The sequence below is a fragment of the Triticum dicoccoides genome, chromosome 7B (genome assembly GCF_002162155.2).
Source record: "Triticum dicoccoides isolate Atlit2015 ecotype Zavitan chromosome 7B, WEW_v2.0, whole genome shotgun sequence".
In the NCBI taxonomy this organism is placed as follows: domain Eukaryota; kingdom Viridiplantae; phylum Streptophyta; class Magnoliopsida; order Poales; family Poaceae; genus Triticum; species Triticum dicoccoides.
The window spans coordinates 86,932,719-86,959,208 of NC_041393.1; the positions used below are offsets into that span (position 1 = coordinate 86,932,719).

General features: G+C 46.6%; 1 protein-coding gene across 2 annotated transcripts; it reads left to right on the forward strand.

Moving 5' to 3' along the window:
* Window positions 1-19,592: 19,592 nt before the first annotated feature.
* On the forward strand, window positions 19,593-21,948 carry LOC119338320 (ubiquitin-like protein ATG12). 2 transcript variants are annotated; one of them, XM_037610615.1, is made up of 5 exons: window positions 19,611-19,708; window positions 19,789-19,847; window positions 20,928-20,996; window positions 21,089-21,151; window positions 21,440-21,948. In XM_037610615.1, the coding sequence occupies exons 1-5, from the start codon at window positions 19,681-19,683 to the stop codon at window positions 21,536-21,538; spliced, it is 318 nt and encodes a 105-aa protein (XP_037466512.1). In that variant the 5' UTR covers window positions 19,611-19,680; the 3' UTR covers window positions 21,539-21,948. The 2 variants fall into 2 exon arrangements, 1 of the variants encoding a protein (XP_037466512.1); XR_005163914.1 differs by having other exon boundaries at window positions 19,593-19,847; window positions 21,402-21,948.
* Window positions 21,949-26,490: the final 4,542 nt, after the last annotated feature.

Sequence of the window (26,490 nt, forward strand, 5' to 3'; positions counted from 1 at the left end):
TAGGCGAGGTGCGAAATATTATCAGCCCCAACACACTCAAGAAGGCGGTCTGTGAGCAGAACTCGGTCCCATTACAGGAGAAGAAGAAGGCACGCAAAAGAAAGACTAAGAAGGGTGCGAGCCAGCCGGCACCGAGTACGATCCGTGCTCAGGACGGGCCACCTTCACCGCAGGATATCTCGAGGAGGGTGCATGTGGCGGGTAGGGCGATGCTACCGACAAATATGCTCAATGCTGCAACCGGTGCTATGCGGAGTCTGCATGACAGTGTTCTTTCTTTGGAGAAGCGGCGTCTCAGGGAGAAGGACGTGGCTTACCCAGTTTTCGCGGCCAAGGTGCCAGAGGGCAAGGGCTTTGTGGATAACTCCATCGGGCGTACGATCGTCCTGCGTTTTGATGACATCCACGCTATGTTGAACCTTCATCCGCTGCACTACACCTTCGTTCGGCTATTTTCGCTGAGTATGGAGATGCGGATCATTCGCGACAAGACCCCGGACATCGTGATAGTCGACCCCTTCTACATGCGTGCCAAGATCTTGGGCAGCGCTGGGGACCGGCAAGTCGCGAGTTCTTACCTCGAAGGCGTCATTCTGGCAAACCAAGATAAGGATAACTTCCTCGTGCCTTACTTTCCCGAGTAAGTCCTCCCCTCAACCGGCCCGTAACATATGAATTCTTACATTTCGATCGTTTTTCTTTTAACATTCCATGTTTTCTGCAGTGACACACGTTGCACGCTCATCCTCCTAAGCCCCAAATATTCCATGGCCACGTATTTCGACCCGGACCGTTAGTCGAACGTAGACTACACAAATGTCAAGAAGGTTCGTGATGATGTTCTCCCCGGCTACGCCAAATCTGGAGGCACCTTCACCAGGCCTATTCGTAAGTACGGCAAGCACGTGTTCTCCCACAATACGACGTTCTGCTGCGTCAAGCAGCCGCCTGGCGGTCAGAAGGGTGCCTACTACGCCATCCATCACATGCGGGCGATCGTACAGGACCATCATCAACTTCTGCTACCGAGTAAACTCAAATATTGGGCCGTGAGCGTGTCGGCAATCCAGGACGCGGACCTCCGACAAGAATTCTTTTGCATCCAGTCGGAGTTTGCAGAAATCATCCATCAAGATGTCCTTCGTACCTCGGGGCAGTTCTACCTCAGAAATCAACCGTCCAACAGTGACATCAACACAATGCTACAAATGCAGGCTGACAACGACCGTTATTTCATGACTCCCACGATAGACGGCGGCTTCATCCACGCTCCGGTCCCTTGAGTCGAGTCGAAAGCAGTGATGCTGTGTCTAGTTCTGAAACATCGATTGGCTCATGTTGTAATTAAACTTTAATGAACTTGTAGTATGTCTCTTTGGTTTCGAGAGTCGTTCAACTTAGATGTAATCGATGCTATTAATGTCTTGCTTTTCTCTTCCGATCGTTCTGTTGCATAATTATATATTGCTTATGTATTGTCTGTGAATTGGTACTAACGTTTCGTTTGGCTAGTGCATAGCGATGCCGACGTATGTCGTGTACAAGGGTAAGGTTCCCGGAGTCTACGATGACTGGGAGGAGTGTCGGAGACAGGTTCACCGATTCAGCGGTAACAGTTACAAAGGGTACACCACTAGGGCCGAGGCCAAATCTAGATACGCCCGCTATCTAGCGGGAGAGGGGAGGGAGCGTTGGAGGAACCGGATGAAGACGAGTTTCATCGTGATGATGCTCATCGTGATGACCGCAGCTCTCTTCTATGTGATGGTAGTTTAGATGATCGATATCGACTTGTAATGTGAAGACAAACTCGCTACTCGCGGTCTCGAGACTTATAATATAATGTTCTATCTTTGTTCGGTCTTTTCAATTCGGAGACTAATATGATGAATTGTATTCGGAGACTAATATGATGAATTGTATTCTTCTATTGTATTCGATGAATCTGTTGTTGATGTGTGCTGTCTATATTTTGTCAAATTATACATTTTGTAACTTGTGCAAAAAACAGAAAATAAAAAAATAAAAAAAACCTAATATTCATACTAATGGCGCATCACATGACAGTGCGCCATTAGTATGACAAAGCATACGAATGGCGCATCACTGGTAAGTGCGCCATTAATATGCCATGGTTACTAATGGCGCATCCGGTGGTGGTGCGCCATTAGTATGCCAAAGCACCTGGATATACATGGCCCCTGGGAGGCATACTAATGGCGCACCCTGGCCTATACTAATGGCGCACCCGCGGTGCGCCATTAGTATACCAGATACTAATGGCGCACCAGGTGGTGCGCCATTAGTAAAAATTACTAATGGCGTGCTGTTAATGGCGCACCACAGATGCGCCATTAATGGCCATACTAGGTGCGCCATTAGTAGGGGTTTTTCTAGTAGTGCACAGATCAAGTTCTCTTAACCGTGTGTGGTGCCCCCTCCACAGTTACACACCTCGGTCATATCGTCGTACTGCTTAGGCAAAGCCCTGCGCCGGTAACATCATCAACACCGTTGCCACACCATCGTGCTGACGGAACTCTCCCTCGTCCTCAACTGGACCAAGAGCTCGAGGGACGTCATCGGGCTGAACGTGTGCTGAACGCGGAGGTGCCATACGTTCGGTGCTTGGATCGGTTGGATCAAGAAGACGTTCGACTACATCAACCGCGTTAACTAAACACTTCCGCTTTCGGTCTACGAGGGTACGTGGACACACTCTCCCGTCTCGTTGCTATGCATCTCCTAGATAGATCTTGCGTGATTGTATGAATCTTTTTGAAATTACTGCGCTCCCCAACAACCCCCCCCCTCTCCAGATTGTAATCCAGAGGAAGATATCTGTTCTAAGGCGGATTCAGGCATAGCTGACCACTCCTATTTACCCCCAAGGTGTTTTCTCTACATTGGCATGATGATGTTCGTCATATCATGCATATGTTGCCTTGCAGTGCCTACTTTTGACGTCATAAATGTCATATGCTTAGTTTAGACATGTTCTGTAATGCCACATGTTCAGTTTCTATATCATATATGGGAATTATGCAGTCTCATGTCTTTTAGCCAGCCATAATATATGTGAAATGTGCAATGTCATCCTGTTTAACCAGGCATCATATATTTGAATGATATATTGCCCATCCTTTTCTTCATTACATTTCCATTTGTCGACATTGTTTGTACATTAAACTACTCTTCCTGTGAATCAGCCATTTGGGTGGGAGATGGAAAAATCTGGAGTGAAAACAAGGCCTTCAGAGCAGACAATGCTACCTGTCAAAGTAGATCTCTTGTTGGGTCCCGATAGCTCCTCAGAGATGGATTCAGAGACAGATGACCAATCCTATTCCCCCACCAAGGTGTATGCTCTAACTAGGCACGGTTATACTGCTCATATCATGCATATGGTGTCTTGCATTGTATAGTTTAGACATCATATACACAATATTCAACACCATGTTCTTAGTTCAGACATCATATTGAATGCCCTCTGTTTAGCATATAAATCACATATGTGAATTAAATCACGTGATCCTGATTACTTAGATAACATGTATGTGAACTATGTCATGCAATCCTATTTAGTTATTCATCATATCTTTGAATTATGTTATGTTATGCTATCCTGTTTAGATAGACATCATATATGTAAAATTATGTCATGCTATCTGTTTTAGTTAAACAATATACATGTCAACTATTTCATGCCCTCTTTTTTCCACACTATCTATTACATCCGTCTCTCATACAATGTTTGTACATTCAACTATGTTTCCTGATTATTAGCCATTTGAATTGGAGTGGGTGATGCCAGTATCTAGCGGAGTAAAAACACGGTCTTGAAATAAAATAGTGCTACCTCTTTGTGGAGATAGCACCCCGGTTGTACATGCACGAGAACCAGCCCTACCACACATAACCCAGACTCTCGTAGATTGTACCCCTACTACGATGGACAGAGAACTAGCTTCACCCAATCTAACCCCAACCCCAGCATATAGTAACCCAGTTCCTATTGACACAGCACCATCTCCACCACAGAGCTCCCAAACAAGAGCAGTTAGTAAGGCAGCTCCAGTGCCCAAAGGGCCAGTACTACCACAGCGAACCCCAACTCCACCAGTTAGTACGCCTATTCATGTGGAGGAAGCACAACCAGCCAGTCGTAGTTTAGCATCTATCGCATTTGATGTTTTTAAATCCTATGTGCGTATCTTCCCATCTTGGAAATATTATACTGAAGATGAAGGAAAATGTCAGTTGCAGGTGTTTGTCCAAGAGTTATGTGTAAGTAATGTTATTCATGGCAATTACTTTGCTTTGTCCCATACATCCCACCTCCATGATGGTTATAATACAACAAATTTTCCCATTTTCTCTATAGAGACAGACCGATTTGGAAACTTGGAATGAGGTAACCTATGCTAATACCTCTGCTATCTTCAAGAATGCTTGGTGGCAGTATCGGAATTACCTGAAGAAAACGTACTTCACTGGCAAAGAAACTCATCAAATTCCCTTACGTTCTCCTGAGACACATTTACTGGACGATGACTGGAAATGCCTTGTTCTGTACTGGTCCCGAGCCAAGAATGTGGTAAGGTTTATGAGCTCATTTTCTATTTTAAGTACTATATTGTTGCGTCTTACTGTACTCTGTTCATGTAAAACAAGTGCTTAAATCTGAAGAACAAATGTTCTAATTTAAGATTCCATTGCTATTGTGCATACTGCTTTGCTCTTGTATCACCGTATTTACTCATAAAAACTTATTTTTAAATTGAAGGATCCAATCGAGACTCCAATGGCATAGCATGTATGTTCATGCATGTTTCTTTAACAGGTTTGCTCTTATCAATAGCTCTGTTGATTTCAATTTCAATTATGTACAATTGACTTCTCATATCATGCACATTACTAGCATCACAATAGAGACAATAGTGTTGTTGTACATGTAGACCCATGGTACCCATCTGAAATCTTGTTGTGCCGTGTAGTTTCCCACGCTTTGTATTCTTTCACGGCTGCTTTGTCTTGAACTGATATGATTTGAACCGTGTCTCTATTTTGATTTGGCAAGACAATGCAGTGACCATAGGACATAGATATATGTTTGTTTGATGCTTTTATTATGTACTAGTACTTGGCAATAGAAGACTTGGTAGTTTAATCCTGTCCACCATACTAATGAACTGGTTCACCGAAATGAGTTTCATATACTAGTACATGCTAAACCTGTTATGTGTCTGCTTGTTTCTTCTTTTAGAATGCTGACAAAATATTGGGGAAGAGTGCCTTATTAAGAAATGGTAAAGGAAGTAATGCAGATAAGGTTCAGGATGGTGAGACATCCTTGTTGGTCTCCAACAAAGCTGATAAAACAACTAAGGAAGACTACCTTGAAGACAGTGAGACAACCCCAAAGTCTTGTCTTGGTTTAGTATTCGAGTTACTGGCCACTACGGCTTGCACAAGGTATTCAACTACAAGCTGAAAGACATCGATTAGCTGTGCTGCGACAAGAAGCGGAAGGACTGCGGAAGTCCCTGGAGCATTCAGATGTATACTTTCTAGTGCAACAGCAAGCGTTGAAGTATTTTCGCGCCAAACAGGACAAAGCTAATAAGCTTGCTAAGCTTATTGCCAGTATGGTGGATACCCAGGATAATGTTTCTTGAGATCTTGTGAAGTTGTTTCAGTTATGGACTTGTTTTGCTGCCTCGTTTATTTGCACTGGTGGCCAATTTTGACGGCCAGTGTATGTAATATGCTGCTTTGTTCCCTATATTTGCACTGGTGGCGAACTTTGATGCCCAGTAGATGTAATATGTGTAATAGCTGTAATAGGCTAGCGTTAGTTGCTTGCTTATTTATTTCCTTATTGTCTTGTTTAGTTATTTGCTTGTAGTCACTGCAGTTCTTTTTCCGCGTTTTTCTAGTGGCCACAATAACCTATTTTTGGTAACTAGGCCACAATAATCATGGCAACACACGGACTGTGGTAACCATGGGCCTCCTACGGGCCGTAGGATCCATGGACTTTCTACGGGACATATGATCCATGGTCCTTCTATGGGCCGTAGGATCCATTGGTCTTCTACGGGCCGTAGGATCCATGAGCCTTCTACGTCGCGTATAATCATTTCGCAAAACATGGGCCGTACTATTCATGGACCATGATGGGCCGTTAATAGGCCGTATTTGATAACGCTATGAAAACAGCCCAATGGCTTAACGGGCCACAAATGGGCCGAATGTAACCATGGGCTGAATTTGGCCCACAAACGGAACAGGCCAGTAACGGATCGTAGCTAACTGAATTCTAGAAATGAGCCCAAGAATAAATGGGCTCTTAGAAGGCCGAAAGTTAACACGGGTTGGAAACGGCCGATGGAATTATGGGTCGTTAATCGGTATAAAGTGATACACTGTTCATTATGGGCCAGTTTCATCTCGGGCCTTTAATAGGCCGAGAGTTATAGAGGGCCTCATATGGGTTGAAAGACATCATGGGCCATACATGGGCCGGAAGTTAAATGGGCTGGAATCATATTAGATGGCCCAGATGAAGCTATTTGGCTTAATTCCGATAGGCCGTAACGGGTCGGGAGTTAGCGGGCCATAAATGGGCTATATACGAACAGGCCGTTAACAGGCTTTCCGTGGGTCGGCCCGTTACCTTTTGACCAAGTCAAACGGGCCGGCCTTTTCATCGAAATGGGCCTATGTTGGGCCGTGTCACGTGTCGACGTATCATAGGCGCCTCTTGTCCATTGAGTGGATGACATCTGTCCCAACGGTGAGACAACACGTGTTTCCTTTGGCCAATGAGAATTTTACACGTAGAAAATCCCCATTGATCTGGGCTGTTAACGGGTTATCGGATCCAAAACCAGATCCGATAGCTTAACGGCGACCTGTTATGGTGGATGCCACGTGTCGGTCACCCTTGACGAAAGCACTTCTATGATGCGCGATTTATCGTCATGGAAGTGGACACTTCTGTGACGATAATTTTGGTAATGTTATGGAACACTTTTACGATAGCACATGTATGACTATCTTGATTCTGTCATAAAATCTTCATGGATGTACATGCATGACAGAAAATGTGACCTACTGTGACAAACATGTATCATCACGGAAGTGTATTTTTTTGTAGTGTTCGTAGCTAACATCGTTGCTCGAGTCATGCTCAAAAGAAGCGTTGCTGCTGTCCGAAGAGGCGCTACCGCTGTCGGAGGAGTCGCTGGCAAGGCCAAGGGCAAGTTCACTGCTGGTGACCCTGTCGCCGCAGCCACCTCCCTCAGAGCAGCACCTCAACCATCGACCTTCCTCGTCGAAGACCTTGAAGAAGAGCGTCGACGCTCCGTCATATGCAAAGTGGATGGCGTGGGCCCCCTCCGGGTGGCACACGCAAGCAATCGCGCCCCATCCTCAAGTCATGAAGGCGTCACTGGCATCCACGACCTCGACCTCTACTTCTGCGGCCTGGCCGCACCATCCGTCGTGATGCAACCACAACTCGATGGGTCCCCTCGAAGGTATCTCCCTTGCAAAGGTTCTTGGGAGGCGAATCCATGTGTGTGGCGGCATTTCCGCCCACACCATGAACTCCCGGGCCGAGCCTTCAGCATGGGTCCGTGAAGAAGGCAGGTTCGCGGCTGCTGTTTGCCTTCTTCCACGGCTCCACTCCTCGCGGCGCCGGTCATCGTGCGCAGGGCCCTGCGCGCGAGTATACAAGGGAATCGGAAAGCCCGGCGGGGCCCACTCGTGCCAAGGCCACGTCATCGCAACCTCGTCGGCACCGACCTAGGAGTGATCTGGCCTCTTCTTCGGCGGGAATAGCACGGGTTCCACCTCGGGGGCCTTCCCCTTCTCCACGGTGGAGAACCTCCTGATCGGCGCCATCGACGCACTGGTAAGACGATGGAGCAAGGAAAAGGAGGTGCAGGGAACAAGAAGACGAAGATGGGAAGGGGGCTCCGCCCGCTCCCGCATTTATTGCCAGGAGAAGGTAAATCATCGGCCTCCCATGATTTGGAGTAATGATGATTTCCTTTGCATGCAGCAGGCAGTTGTCAAGTCAAACGGTTGCCCAGGCAGCGTGCGGAAGCGGAGACGCCCACATCCCATCAAGCCCCACACATCGGCTCGATCTGCAGGCAATTGGGGTCCGCGGTGTTCCGCACTTGCCCTTTGGCTTCGCCTCGCAGCCAAGTACGAGCGTGCCTTGGGCCCGAGGGCTTGTTTCGGCGTTCTAGGAACCATGGCACCCAGATCTGCCTGCCTACGGCCCATGGCGTGGCTCCATCAGTGGCCTGGTACGACCCAGCTTTGACTACGACAAGACAAGATGATGCGGAGCATCCCACGTTCATCCCCATGCACACTCTGACTACTCTCCAAACCCCAAGAGGACATATGATGAGACCTCAACTATACACCATTGGACACAAGGTGAACTCACTCCTCACAAAACATTCACTTTCTACATGTGAGACATGGCTACTACCTCCAACGTGTGTACTATGCATGATCAGGTACTTAGAGGAAAGCCACGGAGCCACCACATCCAATGGACGAGCTAGCGAGGACGCCAAGTACAAGGACCAAGAGAAGAAGCTTCCCGAAGTCTATAGCCTCCGGACGACCGGACCCCGCTGGACGTCCGACGCCTAGAGCCTCCACCAGCCTGAAGAGTCAGCCCGTGAATGCTACAGCGGCCGACGACCGACGAGGACCGGATGTCCAACACATCCGAGGACCCAGACGACCGAGCGCCTCCGGATGACCGGCGCCACGGCAACAGAATGATATCTATGGAAGTCCGAAGACTTCCGGACGTCCGGACCGTCCCGAGCCTCCGGATGACCAGAACCCACCGGACGTCCGACGCCTATCTGTGCACAGAGTATCGGACCGAGGCCCATGTATCCCCCACTTACCCCTTTGTGGCCCATGACTATATATACTCCTACACCTCCTCCTAGCTAGGGTCAGCGTTGATTTAGCTCATTTGTGAGATAGAGCATCGCTCATCCATACGGATCTCCTCCTTGTGAGATCGGCCCCTAGGTTTCCACCCTACATAATCTTGGTATCAAGAGCCACGTTGATTGTGTTTTTGGAGCCCCTACCCCTCTTTTTCTAGCTTGATTTTGTTGATTTCGTCCTAAATCCGAAAATCCCCACCAAAAATAGCCCCCAATTTTTTTTGTGATTTGTTGGTTTGATGATGTTTTGTTGATTTTGATCCGTGGATTTGCTTGGTTTCGAGTGGATATAGCATCTCCCCAAGTTTCGCCATCTTTCATCCACGAAATCTCGTCAATTTTGACCCCGAAATCTCCATTTTCCGCTCAAGATCGCGCCCCGGATCTCGGATTTCGCGTTGACCCCAACCCACCGGACGACCGGCGTTTTACGGACGTCCGGAGCCCCAGGAATGACCGGACGTCCGACCTTTCCCGGAAGACCGGAACCCCTAACTCGAGCTGAATTTACAGATTTCCGACCTGACCGGACGTCCGACGACCGGACATCTGTCCTTTTATGGACGTCCGTAACCTGTAGATATTGACTTCGGCTGATTCTTGTTTCGGCCATAACTAATTCATCCGAACTCCTATTTTGATGTTCTTTAGCTCGTTTTGAAGTTCCTGACATCCCCCTTCCCACAAAAATACCATCAACACCATTTGACTCCATCAAATATTTGGAAATTTGGCATCTTTGCCTAGGGCCACCACCATATCATCCGCATAGCCACCACCGACTTCCGCAACCTAACCTATTTTGTTCCCCATAGCATTAGTGGTTGCTTGAGTAGTGATTCGAGTCTCCTAAGGTGTTTCGGCTGCTTAGGAACGGTTGCTTCTTCATCAACCACCACCACCACTTCTGCATAGGTGTTCCCACCATACACTTCCGCCACCCCCAACTTAACCCAATAGTTGTTTGAGCTTGTTTGCGTTGTGGCTTGTGTCCCCTAAGGTGTTTCGGCTACTTAGGGACGGCAACTTCAACTCCGACACGTGTATATCCCATCATTCCACTTCCGCATTGTCGAGTGCAAACCACCACCGCTTTCCCGCTACCACCATTTTGACATTTGACGTTTGAGATTTTGAGTTTGCGGTTTTTCCATTTCCTAGGGTGTTTCAGCTAACTAGGAACGGGTCGACATCGACAACACCGTCTCTCATCATCGCCTCGAGGTCGTCATCGACTTTGACCATTTCACCATCATCCGTCTGTGGCGTACAAATGAGAAACCTTCGATGGTAACCTCCATATCATCTTGGTATCGTGGTATCCCTCCTTTGTATATCCCCTTGCCATTGCATTGTTAACCCCTAGCCCATTTTGCATCACTTGCCTATCGAGACTAGCCATTTGAGTATTGCCGGCAATGTTACTTGTGCACATTAGTGATCCATACTTCCCATAGCATACATACCATATCATATTGGTACCATCATATTATCTCTTGTGCCACAAGTTTGTTCCCGCATATATACAATTGCTATCTTGGTTTGTGCATTGTGCAAAAGTGGCCATACAAAATAAAAAAATATAATAAAGCTTTTAAGCAAAGAAGCTTGTAAGCAAGTGCCATAGCATCATACCACATTGCATATAAGATTGTCATATCCGATCATCTTGGATCATCTTGAGAGAAACATCGGGAACCATACATACATAGCATACTTGGGATAGAAAGTTTATCTATTTTGCATCTTATAGGTTGTGCACAAGTGTCGTATCCGCCTATTGAGCAATCATGCTAGCGTCTCTCTTGAGTTGTGCAACACGAGCATTTTCCGTGGACTCCACATTTTGTGCTCATTCCTTGGTTGCACGACCCCATTTATCTATCTGTGTGTGTGTGTTTCCGTGTGCCATTCTATTGCTATTGGTCTACTTGTTTCGCTTGCAAATTTGTGAATCTCTTTCAACATTATTGACTCTTGCTAACATTTTGCATCAAATTTTTGTGCCACTATCCTCACCAAGCTCCACCATAAGCTTTACTTGTGTAGGTGTGAGAACCGACAAGAATTGGTACCAATTGTGCTATTTCCTTGTTACACATTTGAGTGATCATTGATCCATCTTCAACATCGGTCGAGGTACATTTGGTCTAGTTCTTCTCCTTCTCCCACTCACATTTGCTCGAGTCTTGTGATGGATAGGCAAGGCATTTCATCTCCGGTCCTTGACATCAACGACGGCGTGAACAACTACATCACCAAAGCGTCCATCTTCGATCTACAACGACAAATGCAAGGCGCACAATCAAGATTGAGAGAGTGCATCGAGAACATCTCCATCGACATTCATCACTCCGAAGCAAGGAAAAGGGACTACATCGACAAGAAGCTTTACACACATAAAGAGGAGCAAGATGCAATGATGGAGGAGATTCGGGCCTTGATCAAGTCTTCTTCCCTTTCGTCATCTTCAAGGCAGCGACATTCAAGCCACAAGTCTTCGGAGCGCGAAAACGATGAAGTGCAATTCGTCCATGTCCACATCTACATGGCAACCACCATCACATGCGTGATCAACATCGTCATGAAGGGCAAGTCACCTCCAAGCATCATGTGCACGACGACGATGAATGCCAAGGAGCTCAAGCACGACAACGACATCATCATCATGAAGATGCTCCACATCATCATCATCATCACGCCAAGTCGAAGCTTCATGAGCACAAAAGAAGACCGCGAGATGACCACCACCAAGACGGCGCTACGTCTACAACAACCACTTCGGCATCTTCGCCAAGTGCTATCAAGGCATCTTCGACTTTGGACGTACATCATCTTCGCCTACTTCCCACGAGTACGCCTACATCGACTTCATCAAGTCCAAGGCGACTACCTACAAGCGAGGGCGACACTTCCATCTTCGGAAGCCCCTCAAGGAAGATGGCCGAGCATGGGAAACTCCCTTCGTTCATGGAGACGAGCTATGAGGTGCCACATCATATGGGCCTCCAACACCAAGACGGTGACAAGAAGGTCGAGCAAGGGCCATCCCCTTCGACCACGGCGATAGGAGTTGAGCATGGAGACATTTGCACCTACATCTTTCCGACACCCACATATGTCGAGATGCCCCATTTGTCATGTGAGGAGAGCCACCACCCCATGAGAGAGATGAGTGACTCCACCATATGTGACATCGAGAGCATTTCCTTTGAGAGGATGAGTGTGGCCACCACTAGCCCCACACATGAGAGCATGCCACACATCCTATGTGAGGTTGAGCGCCATTTGAGTGACCCCACCAACCATATGAGTGAGAGCATCCTTGAGGGAGTGAGTGAGCCACAACACTTAGAGAGTGAGGTAGTTGACACGGCATGTGAGGCCACTATGATTTCTAACGACTTAACCTCTACTCCTAGTGTGTTTTCTTTTTTGGTGCTAGGTCTCCTACATGACAACATGCCTATCCTTGACGATTCTATTCCTCCATTAGAGACGACGATGGCCATGGTGGACGATGATGCACCCCCACATGGTTCCATCAAGATGAAGATGACAACGAGTGGATCTCCCACACCTCACCTACAACACATGAGCGATGCTCCAAAGGTAACATAGGTGATGGTGCTTCTCTTGTCCCACTAGTGGACTCTCTTACCAATGATTGCTCCCATGATGTTGACCCAACTATTCCCATGCTTCATGCTAGTGCGACTTCATCATGTCTTGACTTACCTATTTATGATGAATATGATGATGAGCATGTTGAGTTGCCTAGTTGTGATGCTATGCTCCATAGAAAATCATGTGAAAATTCTATTGGTCACTCCATGTTTGACAATCCATTGAACTTGTCATCTGCTATGAGTGAGATCTCCCATATTGTATCTTTACAATCTCAACATAGTAACTATGCATGCCCAATTAAAATCAATCCCATTTGCACCTATGGCATAGATGACGAGATGATGGTCATTGGCTTTTGTTTTACATGTGATGATATTTCCATGCTTCCTTTACATGATTTGTGCAATTCATCTACTATGTCATGCCATGATCAAATTGTTCCAACTATGCATTGTTTTGGATGTTGTCAATATTCTCCATGTGATGTTCCCATTAATGCTCATGAGGAGACCCCCATAGTTTCCTCATACATGTTTGGAGATTTTGATTCACCCCATCCTTTGCATGATTTCCATGATTGTTTGCACCATATGCATTCCATGTATAACCATGCTATAGATATTTCTCATGATGCATTACATCCTTTGAGTCTCCATTATGGCATACATAATAACAAACCTCTCATGATGGATGACATGTTTCTATACCACGCATCTCATTTATTTGAGCATTGGATATTTTGTGCTAACCAACACATACACGTGCGCATCATGATGGATGACGTGTACATATACCACACACACACAATTTTCTCTTTGTCTTTGTTTTGTGTAGGTACTCATGTATACTCATCAACCTCTCAATCCCAAGAGTTGAAAAATGAGCTCTTGAGAGCAACGACGCTTTGGGATCCCGTATACTATCCTTACCACCGTTCCCTTCGCGCAAGTACTACGCGCTTCTATTCTACTTGGCTCTCACACGGCTATGGGCTATTTACCATTTGTCCCCTTATGCCCATTCTATTGTGTTCACTTTGCATGCTATGCCTCTTTCTATGCCTTTGCCATGCAATTGTGACCCTTGCTTGCATCTACCCATGATTCACCATTATGCTACTTCTATATGTATTTGCATTCTTGGTGGAGATACTTGTATCTATTGCCATGATTTCTTTGTGCTCCATTCTATTGATGTTTGTTGTGTTGGGAGAGTCATGATGACCCATTGTTATTTACATATGGCTTCTCACCAATACATTCATGCTAATTTTCTCACATCTTGCTTTCATGCTTGTGATATGTCATGTGCATTATTCATGCCCACTATTTCCACACATGACATGATTGCCATGATTCCTTCTAGTATGTTGCATCTTCGCACTACTAGCTTGCTTGACTTGATTGCTATGATTGCTTGGTATGTTGCATCACCCATGTTCCACTCTTACTCGCTTTCTTGGGTTGATGACATATATGTTCATGCCTCTCACATGATATATCTTGCTCATTGTCACTTGCCTCCATTAGTTACCTTTCTCATATCCACTTGTATTGAGTGCAACCGTGCTTATTGCTCTTGGAGACTTTGACACCTTACTTGTGATGCATGCTTGTTTTATGAGCCTATTGTATTTGGTTGTTATCGCATCATATTCCCCCATACTATAAATGCTCCCTTGTCCTTTCTTATGATGAGCATGATGCATACAGTTGTTGGGTATCTTACCACACAAATGATAGATTTTGCATTTCCGCTAACCTCATTTGTTTTTCCGAGTGGTTGTCATGTTCTTTCGTTTTGAAGGATTCACAAGGCGGTACCATGACGAGATAACTTGGTCATGCGGAGGCGTACACGATGCGCGACACCATCATTTTCAACATTCTCATAAAGGTGAACTCTTTCCATTTGAGCCATCCTCAAATACGCATATTGGATGTGTCACTCTTTCATTGTTGTTTCCTTCTTGTTGTCTACATGATACATCTCGCGAATGGAGGAGCGACATTGGAGATTGGCTCTATGGACCTTCACATCGAGGAGCGCTCGCACTTATTGGATGCACCTTCGGAACTCCACTTATGCCTCGGCATCGAGCATTGGTATACCACCACCTCCATTTTTGTTGATTGTGCTCACACATGTCATGCTCGATGGACATTTCATACTCACCACAAGTTTGCACCGTATGCATGGATTAACTCACATTATGCTTGTCTTGTTGCATCTATTTCCATGTCATCCATGATATTTGAGCTTGTGCATTTCCTTAGCAAATTTGTTGTGATCTACCTTGATGGCATATTCATACATCATGATCATATTGTATACCATCAATTACATGGTTACATACACATGTTGAGCATTCATTGCCATATTCATGCTATTGATAAACCGTCTCACTATGACATCATTTTTCACCGTGGTTGCATTGATCATATTCATCATACATTTGTGTGCACAATGATTGCATTTGCTCCCATGAATGCTTTACATCTCATTCTACATCTTTTGGATAAGCATCTTGTGCCTTGTCACACACTATCTTGCTGCATAGACTCATTCTTACATGATGGACACTTTGTGTGCGGTAACCATTGTATTTCCAAGTGTCGCTTGTGTTTGCTCTTTTTGCATTTCTATCACTCCGGAGACACCTTGGACTACTTGGATTGCGCCATGTCTTCAACTTTGTCCAACTACACGTCCGTCCACGACAACCATTTCCATGGTGATGAAGATCACGATCCGAGGTCAGATCTTTCCCAAGGGGGGGGAGGGGGAGATGATGCGGAGCATCCCACGTTCATCCCCATGTACACTCCGACTACTCTCCAAACCCCAAGAGGACATATGACGAGACCTCAACTATACGCCATTGGACACAAGGTGAACTCGCTGTTCTCTGAACCTTCACTTTCTACATGTGAGACATGGCTACTACCTCCAACGTGTGTGCTATGCATGATCAGGTACTTAGAGGAAAGCCACGGAGCCACCACATCCAACAGACGATCTAGCGAGGACACAAAGTACAAGGACCAAGAGAAGAAGCTGCCCGAAGTCTACAGCCTCCGGACGACTGGACCCCGTCAGACATCCGACGCTTGGAGCCTCCACCAGCCTGAAGAGTCAGCCCGTGAATGCTATAGCGGCCGGACGACCGATGAGGACCAGATGTCCGACACATCCCAGGACCCGGACGACCGAGTGCCTCTGGACGACTGGCGCCACGGCAACAGAATGATATCTACGGAAGTCCGAAGACTTTCAGACGTCCGGACCGTCCCGAGCCTCCGGACGATCGGAACCCACCGGACGTCCGACACCTGTCTGTGCGCATAGTATCGGGCCGAGGCCCATGTATCCCCCACTTACCCCTTTGTGGCCCATGACTATATATACTCCTACACCTCCTCCTAGCTAGGGTCAGCGTTGATTTAGCTCATTTGTGAGATAGAGCTTCGCTCATCCATACGGATCTCCTCCTTGTGAGAGACCGCGGCCTCTTCGGAGAAGATCCACCTGGATTTCAGACCCCTTTACAGGAAGATCCCCCCGCGGATTCAAGTCCTCCTCTTGGAGAAGAATCGGTTACCCTATGTATCATCCTTTGTTGGATTTGGATCGTGTATCTCTTGTGTTTCGATGATCTAGCGCATGTGTGATCTTATTCTCGTCGGTTGAGTGTTTCTCTCGTGTTTCTCTCGTGTTTTCCTTCTTCCCCTCCTCGTGTTCTTCGTGCCCCTCGTAGGGATCCTCTCCAAACGTGAACGATCGGCCCCTAGGGTTCCGCCCTACATCACAAGACCCTCGCGAGGCAGACGACACCAAGACCTCCTGAGGCAGCGGCCTCCACATGTCTCCTCCTTACAAAGCGGAGATTTCTATGCAAGACCCAGCCTCACGAGGCTGAAATGACATCAGCCATGACGACCAAGGCCAGGTGTGCGCCAGCGGGCGCAGAGCGGCAGATTTCCTCTTTGGTGCAAAGGAGGCAAGCGTAGGTGTGGAGTCCAAAGGAATCAGCCAAAGGTTGCCATTTGCGTGCAACAAGACCAAGACCGCTAGGACAGCTGGATGGATGTCATCTCCGAGCCCACCATGACGTCACGCTCAGAGGCTTTGCAGTCGAAGACCACTTTTCGTCAGATTAGATGTACTTCTTGTCCCTTTTCAAATTTGGCCGTTGTGGGATCCCTTCTCGCTAAGTTTTGGAGGAAGAGGACCGAGGCCACTATAAATATAGTCTAGCCACCACCGTAGAAAGGGATCAGAGGATCGACTCACTGGGTGATCAGATCATGGAATCCCCAAGAGCTCATCACAAGAACATGCCTCCTGAGTTGTTCTTCCACTTGTACTAGTTCATCCTCAGCCCCTCGCGAGGCTAATCCACCACAAAGCAGGAGTAGGGTATTACACCACAAGGTGGCCCGAACCTGGGTAAACTGCCGTGTCTTTTGTCCTTCTTGTTCATCGAGCTAGGTCATGAGAGCAGCGGATCGATCGGCTTGAGAGGTTGAGTTCTTCGCACATGCCCCTGAGTTCGAACCTTTCATGAGTCTGTGGAGCCCGGAATCCGACAGAGAGTTTCACAATTCCAGTCTGGGACCAATTAATTCTCTTTTGAACGTCACATTCGGCGGAAAGGAATCCAGAACCGTCACAATAGTGTCACCCTTGTGACGCAAAATATTGTATAGAGCAAGATATTGTTCTCGGGGTGTAGCATTACCTAGCCATTTAGCCTCCCAGAATCTAATTTCCGGTTCGTCTTTAATAGCAAAAGTGTGAGTCCCCCGACTTCCAATATATTTGGGACACTGCTTTTGAGCCCACGTATTTTCTCATTAGGAGGGTTTGCCATACACCATTTTTCGTCAACAACCTAAATAACCATTTGCCAAGGAGGGTAGTATTTTTAACCTCAAGGTCATGAATACCCAACCCTCCTAGCAATTTCAACATAAAATGACTCTACAAAGTAATAAATAAAGCTCTCTATGTTACCACAACTATAACACTACCCACTATAAAAGGTAGCAATATAGATTAGTAATATATGTATGCTATTTTTGCGAAAGTATAAGATCTATTATAAAGATTCACCTGAAGTACAAAACACTCCAAACATAATAAATTGAGATCTATGGATAACCAAACGACCATTGCCGCCGTCAGTATGTTAGTAGTCTAAGTTACTCTCCACTGTGACTAGGCTAACCAATCCCTTCACTTTCACGCTGCAAAAATACGTGGGTCTACTGCGTGCTTAGCAAGTGCATGCCACAATCTTGAAAAAAGAGTGCATGCAGCATGGTGCCGCGTGGAATTAGAGCATCTACACCCGGACTTGGCAAATCCGATCCCTTATACGCCGCAGATGTGCCCAGACATGTTCGCGGATAGTGATCGGTCACGCATCAAAAAATGCATTTCACATCCAGATACCTCAAATTAGAAACCTCAAATCCATATTATTACATGTAATACTGCGATCTTTGATGGGAGCTTTGTCCGGTTTTGCTCCCGCACGCCCGGCTCCGTCCTGGCCATGTCCGGCGGCTGGCTGCACCCCTCATAGTGTTGGTCTGGTCGTCGACAAGGTAGGGTAGGGCATGGGACACGAGGCGGCTCAAGGGACTCAAAGGCACCATCGTCTCCCATGCCCTACTCTTCCTAATCGGAGACCGGAACCCGACTGGTGTCGATGGAGGTCAGATCAACGACGGATCCCTCTGGGGACGAGCCACCGACGTCCATCATGATGCGGTTGCGGCGCCCGCACTGATGCGTCATACGGGACGCCGGAGAATGTGACTCCGTCTCGCCGACGTTCGCCGCCGCGAGGGCTGCCACCGCCTCCTGCCCCCGGTGCCTTGCATGGTGTGCACGACGTGCCATGGCCTCATGCGACAATGGTGCATCCCAATATCGGCACGCCACGGGAGGGGTTGCGCGTCCGCCAGCGCGTCCGGATGCCAGACGGACCGTACGACCTCCGGCGAGGCATCTACGGCCGACCTAGTGCCGGATCCATGCACCATTTGGAAGGACGCAATGGATTCCCGATGGATGGAGTCCTCCCGGGCGCGCGGAGTGCAAGCTGGACGACCATCCCTCGCACGGGCCGCGTGAGATGAGCTCGGAGTCGACGGATCTGGAGGTCAAGGATTCGGATCCGCTGCCCGCCATGCCAGAGACGAACTTGGATGACGAAGGGGAGTGGAGAGGTGGGAAGTGAAGTGGCTAGGGTTTGGTCCGGCGAGCGGATGGGGAGGATTTTATGTGGGGTCGGGTGGGCCAGCGTGGGACGGCTCCGACGTGGCGGGCATGCCCAAGCGCGCCCGTGCGCCCCCATATCCGCCCCGTATTTGGGCTGAATATGGGGAGTGCCGGTCAGCCCGGGTGTTTGAGGGCCGTTTGAGGGGCCTGTCTGGATCAAAAAATCGTGACCGGACGGCCCGCCCAGACGTATGAGGCGGATTTGAGGCGCCCGGCTATAGATGCTCTTACGTGGCATTTTTTTAAACATTTTTTTCATTCAGATTTGCATCCACTACCTCCGTTTCTAAATATAAGTCTTTTTAATATAAACTACATATGAATGTATATAGAGATATTTTAGAGTGTAGGTTCATTCATTTTGCTCCTATATAGTCCCTTATTTGAATATGTAAAATGACTTATATTAGGATGGAGGGAGTACTTTTCTTTCGGGAGAGCATCTACGATTTTATATCTATACATAAATTTTCAATTCTAGATAACAGATGCATTTATCCTCTTATGCAGGACCGAACACGCTCAAACTCTTCTTGGGCCTGGTTGAGCCTCATGCGGACAACCTAACTGGCTCTCCATACTGTTTGCCGCCGCGGGCGGCAAATAGGATCAGCCAAACCGGCGCTCTCGCACGAAAACCCATCCCCAATCCAAATCCAAAACCCGTCTGCAAGGGTCGCATCCTACAGAGCCCTTCTCACGAGGGCCTTCCCGCAAATTTCGTCCTCCTTCTTCACTCCCTCGTCTCCGTTCCCCTTCGGCGATGGCCGCCGACGCCAACCACAGGAAGGGTTAGATCCCTTCCCCACTCGCCTCTTCCTCCTCTTCCGTCCGATCTCCGCTCACTCCTCTCGTGGCTCCCGATCCGCAGTCGTGGTGAACTTCCAGTCGGTCGCCAACGCGCCGAAGCTGCGGCAGTCCAAGTTCAAGGTGCGGGCACTTTTTTCTCGCCGTTGCTTGCCTCACGCGACCAGCAAGCTCAGAAATACGCCTCAGGTTACTATCCCGTGAGAGATCTCGCATTCACGCAGGTTGCTGGGCTGTCTTGCTTGGGCGATTTGAGCGGTAATTTTTGTCGGGGCCGATCAAATCGGCAGTTAGCTGCAACCACAGAACATTGATTATTTTGGGGGAAGAACGCAGCAGCGCCGTAGCCTAGAAGTAATGCCGTACTGGTCTGTTCTTTGCCCGGGGGCGGGGCCATCGTAGCAACGTGTCTTTGGTTGTAGCCAGCAGGAGAAAAAGATCGCTGTGATGGGGAAGGCATGCTTGGCTTTGCCTCGTCAAGTCTCTGGTTGATGAAGATGTCATCGCGCCAACAAGAAAATTGTGTATGCCAAAGACATCGGTATCTTGACCCTTACTATTGCTAATATGCTGTACATGTCCATGTCAGTTGTACTCGCCGAGAACCTTTCCTCACTCCCCACTTGGATGCATCGATAGCTCTCAGTACTTGCAACTTTCTGGACATACACTATTACAAAATTTACAAATATATGCACTAGGGATGATGTTTTCTTCTAGAAGGAAGTCATTTTTCTGAAAACAAAAACTTGATGTAATTCGACAATGTCGCCTGAAGACCTATCCTAACAGATTATTTTTGTGGATTTTTGTAGCTTTTCACATTTGAGCTTGCCTCCCCTTGTGTGAAACTTATGTTTGTGCCCTGTAGCCTGTGGAGGGTAGCAGTATTAAATTTTAGAATCCACCATAGCTCTAGATACATCAGTATCTGTTAGTTTTACAGATACTAGCCTTTGTGTTCAAGTTATGGATGGCCCTGGTTTCACGAGTAAATAGTATGCCCTGAAGTCCATCATCTAATGGAATTATATGCATATTTCTTATTTCAGTAAGGAAATGAATCAATATATGCTAGTAATAATGAAGTAGTACTTTGTTATGGCTCATGCAATTTGAACATCAAATTAGACAGACTGTGCTTCCAGTCAGTGCCTTCGTGGTTGGTAATCTTTCTTTTCTAACCTCCTTGTACTCTTTCAGATTGGTGGAAACGAGAAATTTGCGAGGGTGATTGAATTTCTTCGCTGCCAAATTCACCAGGACACAGTGGTAAGAACGCGGTTTATAATTCATCTGGAGTGGATCATAGTGTCAACATACATGGAAATAATATCGATAGCCTCTCTATGTTTTGCCAACAGTTTCTCTACGTGAATAGTGCATTTTCCCCGAATCCAGACGAGTTGATATCTGATTTATACAATGTAAGATCCAATACTCTCACTACTTTTATATGCCCTCTTCAGTCTTAAATGCCTGAAATGCATTGTCAAACAAGTAGCCTTCAGCTATTCTGATTGTTTATAGGCTTTGAGAGAAGTACAAAAACATTATGCTGGTAAAATTTGCATTCCATTCTTTTTGCTAGTCGATTAGACAATCTAAGCACTAGCACGGATCATTCAGCCACCTAATCTTATTGTAGCAGCAATTGAAATTCGATATATGCCACAGGGCTCACTACTCGGATTAACACTTTCCAAACTAAATAGCTGGGCATCGACAGCGACAATCAGCGGATGAAGGAGTGGATGAAAAGGGTACCTGAGTGCTTGCATGCCTGGATCAGCCCAATCCCTATTAGTGAGTGATCAAGCAAGGTCAAAAAGAAGAGCAAGCCCACGGCTAGGCATAGTATCAAGAGATTGCTCGCCCGTCGCATGCCTAACGAATCCAGAGAAACAAGAAAAGCATGACCAATTGAAGGGGTCGACTGCCCAAGGAGAGTAAAATAATGACTAATGGTGGTTAAACATGTTGCACGGCAGAACTTTGGGATCGACGGGCAGCTGGTGGTCAATTACGCATCATCCATGGCATGGGGGTAAAAGGTGAACTTGCTTGAAATCAGCTTGAGCAAACACAGGAAACCCTTTTATTTCCAAAATTAACTTTTCACGGCACTGCTAATGGATGTAAAGCACTGCAAATTGAGTTTCAAAAGGAAGCTCTTTCGTTCACATGATATTCAGCATGATGGCAAAAGCAAGATCGTTTTCCACATTCTTTCCATCTGCATTAAAAACCCAAGACGTCTTTTCTTCCTGGTAGCGACAATGCTCTGCTGTTCTACGGCCACCATTGCTGGAAACAAATTAAATTGTTTTGTCTTTAGCGAGATGCTTACTTCAATTTTCTTCTCTTCCCTGGAATCTACCATCTTTCTTCATCTTTGATCGTGCCACTAAGACAGTCACCAGTTGTTGAGCACGTCAAACCGAGCTTCAAGCGAAAGCTCTTTCGTGCACCTTGATGTCCAATGCAGTGGCAATAACAAAAGATCATTTTCCGCATCCTCCATCTGGCAGTGAAAACCCGTCTTCATGATCCTGGTAGCCATCGTCGACAGTGCTGTGATGTTTCTTTCTTTGGCTGCTGCCCTGCAGCAAGATGCTTACCTGTTAACCTTTCTTCCGAGGATTGCGTTGTCCTCTTCCTTTTAACAATTACTGTTATGGTCATGTCATTAAGAAGGCTTTCATTTTCCAGTTACTGTCATGGTCATGTCATTAAGACGACTTTCATTATGAAGGTAGCAGTGAGCTAGTACAAGTGTGCATGTTCCATATTAAGGTGGTTTCGTACACTTGTTCATGAGTAGCAGCTAGTGGACTAGCTTACGGTAAACCGGGCAGTGTTGCACTTGTTTCGGCAGAATAGGAACCCACGTTGATGCCGCTGTGTCCATCTATTCAGGGCTGCTAACATTGTAGGGGTCCGTTCCACTCTCGTGCTGGCACAACATATTCAGTTGTATGGGATGCAGTTGCTCTGGTGACGTGTTGCGAGCATCAGCGTGTGTATCTTTCAAGAGTTTCAGCAATGGGCGTTGGCAAGGGTAGGAGGGATAGATTTCCATTTTCCGGTAGTCTTTTTTCCACTCTAATTTTTTGTATCTACTAGTATTTGTCCTTGTCGACAAGAGAGAGCTTCTGTATCTTATGTGCTTGCTTGCCTTTCACAAAAAAAGGGTACGCCTTTTGCGTACTCGAAAAGCAAACCAGCTAAAACTTTGAGATGTAGCAGCAGCAGAGGCATTCACTGCAAAGGTTGTTTCTGTGCAGCTGCAAATCGATAGTCTATGAAGATCTGAAAATACCGTGTCAAACGCACATGTACCGTCCGCCATGTACTGTTCGCCATGCCAATCCACGTGCTCATGACCATCGCCTTAAACAAGAGCATCCTAGCGAGGTTCAACCGCGTCATCCGCTGCTTTCTTTGGGCGGGCAGGAAGGATGCAAATGGTGGCAACTGGCAACTGCCTTATGAACTGGCAGCGTGTTTGCTGGCCGATCGAGCTTGGCGGCATGGGAGTGTGTGACCTGCCGCGCACTGGCGTTGCTCTTCGCACGCGCTGGATTTGGCGCCAAAAGAATGCCGAGTTTCGCGCCTCTACGACTTGGGAGACGGGGAGCGGCATATCATGTAAATTCTGGGATGATCATTGGATCGACGGCGAGCCGATTTCGGAGATCGCGCGCCTGGTCCTAGCCATGGTGCCCGACATCACCGCAAGCATCACATGGTTGCTGAGGGGCTAAACCAATGCGCCTGGGTACAAGACATCCACATTGCTCTTGGACCCGCGGCAACGTTGCAATACATCGAGCTATGGCGCCAGCTTCAATTCTTCCAACTACCCCCCGAAGAGCTGCACTGGAGATGGACCAATTCTGGCGCCACTCGCAAGATCTTGCTACCTCATCCGCTTCCACGGCTCCATCCCCGACCTCAACTGGCGGCTAACATAGCGTACCTGGGCTCCGCTGCGCATAAAGGTGTTCATGCAGTTTGCCCTCTTGGGCAGATGTTGGGCGGCAGATCGCTTGGTGTGCTGCGGGCTGTCTCATGCCGATGTCTGTGTGCTCTTCGACCAGGTGTCGGAATCCATGAAGCACCAACTTGCGGGTTGTTCTTTCTCGCAATAGGTATGGCACGAGGTCTTGTCATGGTGCCGTTCCACTACAACCCCTCCCTACCCTACTTCCGGCTTCAAGGAATGGTGGCGATCTTTATACTCGGCCATGCCGGCAACTCTTCGAAACAGCTTTCCCTCTATCTCGATGCTCTGCGCCTGGTGCCTCCGGAAGCACATGAACGAGGCCATCTTCAACAGCCAGACGCGGTCGGTCTCCCAGCTAGTATCCACCATCAAGGAAGAAGCGTCCACTTGGGCACACGGCCACACGCCGGCACCACCAGAATGGCCTACATATTACATGTAACTTAATATGTGGATTAGGTTCGGCTAAGCAACCCCATTCCGCCTGAGGATCGCCTGACGCCACTCTTTGCTTGAGTTGTGCTATACACACGATAAATTTTGCACGATAGATAGACGAAAATGGAATCCAGCCGACATGCATTTGACTGAGAACAACATTAGCCGCTGGATTTGCACGTCATGCACAGGTCGGGCACAAATATCGTGAGTGAAGCTGTTTCATAATTGCTTCTCGACTTCTTCTATCAATGAAAGATACGCAATCTTTGGGTACCCGTGAAACGCACATGTACTGGTTCTAAAAGTTCTGATTTTTTTTTCTTTAAAAAGTACGAGTACTGTTAAGGGTGGGGGTATTTGGGGTGGGGTTTTAAACAATGCAGTGCTATATTGAGACAAGTCGGCACCAACTACACTATTCGAATCCCTATTGTACTACTTTTATTCTAGAATAAAAAATGTACTTCTGCACGTGACATGGCCTGCACACCGATGTTGCACTTGTATGGCGTACAATGGAACGAAGATCCCTGTCAGTGATGGCAGATAGCTACAATGGTGACCCAAACCACATGTGCACGTGCTTATCACCATTAAGCAATTGTCCCCGGGGTCGCTTTCAACTCCAACGTGCCCCTGCAAATATAGCATCAAAGAAAAGTATACTCGGCTCCGTAAAATATCTTATATTTCACCTAAAAGAATCTTATATTTGCAATTGTAGAGAGTGTAGAGGGTTTTTAAGGGAGCAATAAGAATGTTGGGGAGATTAAGCGGCTTCTTCAGAGTTAGCATCAGGTTCAAATTGAGGAAGCTAGGAGGTTATCCAGCCAACTATCGGTGACATGCAATGTGCAAGCTGACTTGGCACAAAAACGAGCCGAAAACTAAGCAGTTTTCGTCGTGACTTTTTTGAATCATCGAAGCCTTGCAAAGAGGACATCTCTTTCCGGAGGGACATGGCTTCAGCCAGGGGATCAGTAACATCAGCAAGAGGTTTACTCCATGCGCCCAAAAACACTGTAGTTGATATTGCAACGCCACCAGCAGCTCCTTTTTCGTGACCAAAATTGATGGCACCATCAATATTAATCATGATGTATTCCACGTCAGGAGGGTGTCACCCATGGCCCGGCAACCACTCCTTACTAGTATCGGGCGGACTTATGAAGGTTTTACGACTCTGTAACAATCTTGCAAATCTGGCTGAGTAATGAATCATGGTTTTACCCGCAACTAACAGAATAGTCCACTACGTGTCTTTTATCTATATCACTATATAGTACTCCCTCCGTCCCGAAATAAGTGTCTTAACTTTGTACTAACTTATTTTGGGACCGAGGGAGTATTAGAATAACATTGAATGTTGGTTGTGGGATGAAACCGATCCAACAGTTGACAGGTGGAAAATTTGTGTAGTATTGGTTGCTAGATATTCTCTTCACTATATCAGTTTCTGCCACGTATATTATCTAGAAGATTCTAGCTGAGCTTAGCCACATTCATAATATGCACAAATCTCAAAACAAAGACACTTCTCATTTGTTCTAGATTCTTCCATACTTTAATTCTCTAATATTTTTGGTAAGAGAATTGTCATCCTTTTTTATATCATTTACATTACCCAATATGCACAAAAGACAACCACTTATCATTTGTTCTAGACTCTTCTCCCAGATTTTTTCTTACAAAAGAATTGACATGTATTTCTTACTTTATAATTTTTGTTTGTTTTGGTTCAATGATATGGCAACATCTTCCTAAAGCTCACTTGCCTTTGTATATTGAGTATTTAGCTATTCTTATGTATTCACACTTGTTTTGTATAGTATATACCAGAAAGTCGTCGAATATGTTGTAGTCATAATTTGATTTTTAATGGGAATGGCATGGAGGCTTAAACCTAAATATTATATTTGATCCATATGTGATTCAAAATTTATATGTTTGCCACTATTACATGGTAAATCAGTGTTCGGTCACACTTACTATAACGTGCAAGGCACATGTAATTTACTAGTTTTATATAAAGCCTCAACCCAAATTTTACACACTTACGGGATTAATTGGACGGTAACCAATCTATTTTGATAAACCCAAACTTTTTTTCTTTAGCATACGACTTATTTGATCGACTGAAAGGTTCTCATTTTCATTCTTTCCCTATCGATGTCAATGTCGGCAACTTGATAGTTAACTATAGCTTTGTAAGTAAGTGGGTGTGGCATTGCCTTTGCATTCCGTCCCCTTCGTCTATCTTCATGACTCGTCACGCAAGGGAAGCAAGGCTTTATTATGTTTGAGATGCTTTATAAT